At 67.1% G+C, this 690-nt stretch overlaps 1 protein-coding gene across 3 annotated transcripts in view; it reads left to right on the plus strand.

Moving 5' to 3' along the window:
- Positions 1-690, plus strand: part of ERBB2 (erb-b2 receptor tyrosine kinase 2) — a 22,698-nt gene continuing 22,008 nt past the window's right edge. The window contains exon 1 of one of the 3 annotated variants that reach the window (XM_027094671.1): positions 1-320. In XM_027094671.1, coding sequence (XP_026950472.1) covers positions 248-320 — 73 coding nt within the window. In that variant the 5' untranslated portion in view covers positions 1-247. The remainder of the gene's footprint in view (positions 321-690) is intronic. The other 2 variants (XM_027094673.1, XM_027094672.1) reach the window with 2 other exon arrangements.

The raw sequence follows: 690 nt of genomic DNA on the forward strand, positions 1-690 counted from the left end.
TCCCAATCACCGGAGGAGGAGGGGGTGGAGGAGGAGGGCTGCCTTGAGGAAGTACAGGAATGAAGTTGTGGAGCTGAGATTCCTCTCCATCGTGCCCACAGAGCCGAGAAGACCCCCCGAGGCCGCCGGCCGCCCCTGCACTGGGTGCTCTTTCCGGCGCGAGCGCCCGGCCCCCTCCCCTCGCCCGCCCGGCGCCCTCGCCGCCTGGTCTAGCCGGAGCCATGGGGACGGAGCCGCAGTGAGCACCATGGAGCTGGCGGCCTGGTGCCGCTGGGGGCTCCTCCTCGCCCTCCTGCCCCCCGGAGCCGCGGGCACCCAAGGTGGGTCTGGGGTGGGGAGGGCAGGGAGCGGCGACGGGCCCGTGCAGCCTGGGACCCCCGTCTAAATCCCTGGTCAGACGGGAACAGAGGGGCCATCGGAGCTTCCCGACCCGAAGTTTCGGACAGTCCGGGGGCTCAGAGCCGCCAGCCCTCGGGCTCGGAGGGACCAGAGGAGGTGGGGCAGGGGGGCGATTACACCGGAGCGGCTCTAGACGTCCCATTCGAGGGACTTGTGCTTTGCAGACCCCGCGACGGCTCCGGAACTTGTCAAAAGAGGTCTCTGCAATTGTTCAGAAAGTTACCCTCAAAGGGTGTATAGCAGGGTGTGTGTGTGTGTGTGTGTGTGTGTGTGTGTGTGTGTGTGTGTGTG

The sequence above is a fragment of the Aethalodelphis obliquidens genome, unplaced genomic scaffold (assembly GCF_003676395.1).
Source record: "Aethalodelphis obliquidens isolate GAN/ISIS:26980383/991018 unplaced genomic scaffold, ASM367639v1 scaffold89, whole genome shotgun sequence".
NCBI lineage: Eukaryota > Metazoa > Chordata > Mammalia > Artiodactyla > Delphinidae > Aethalodelphis > Aethalodelphis obliquidens.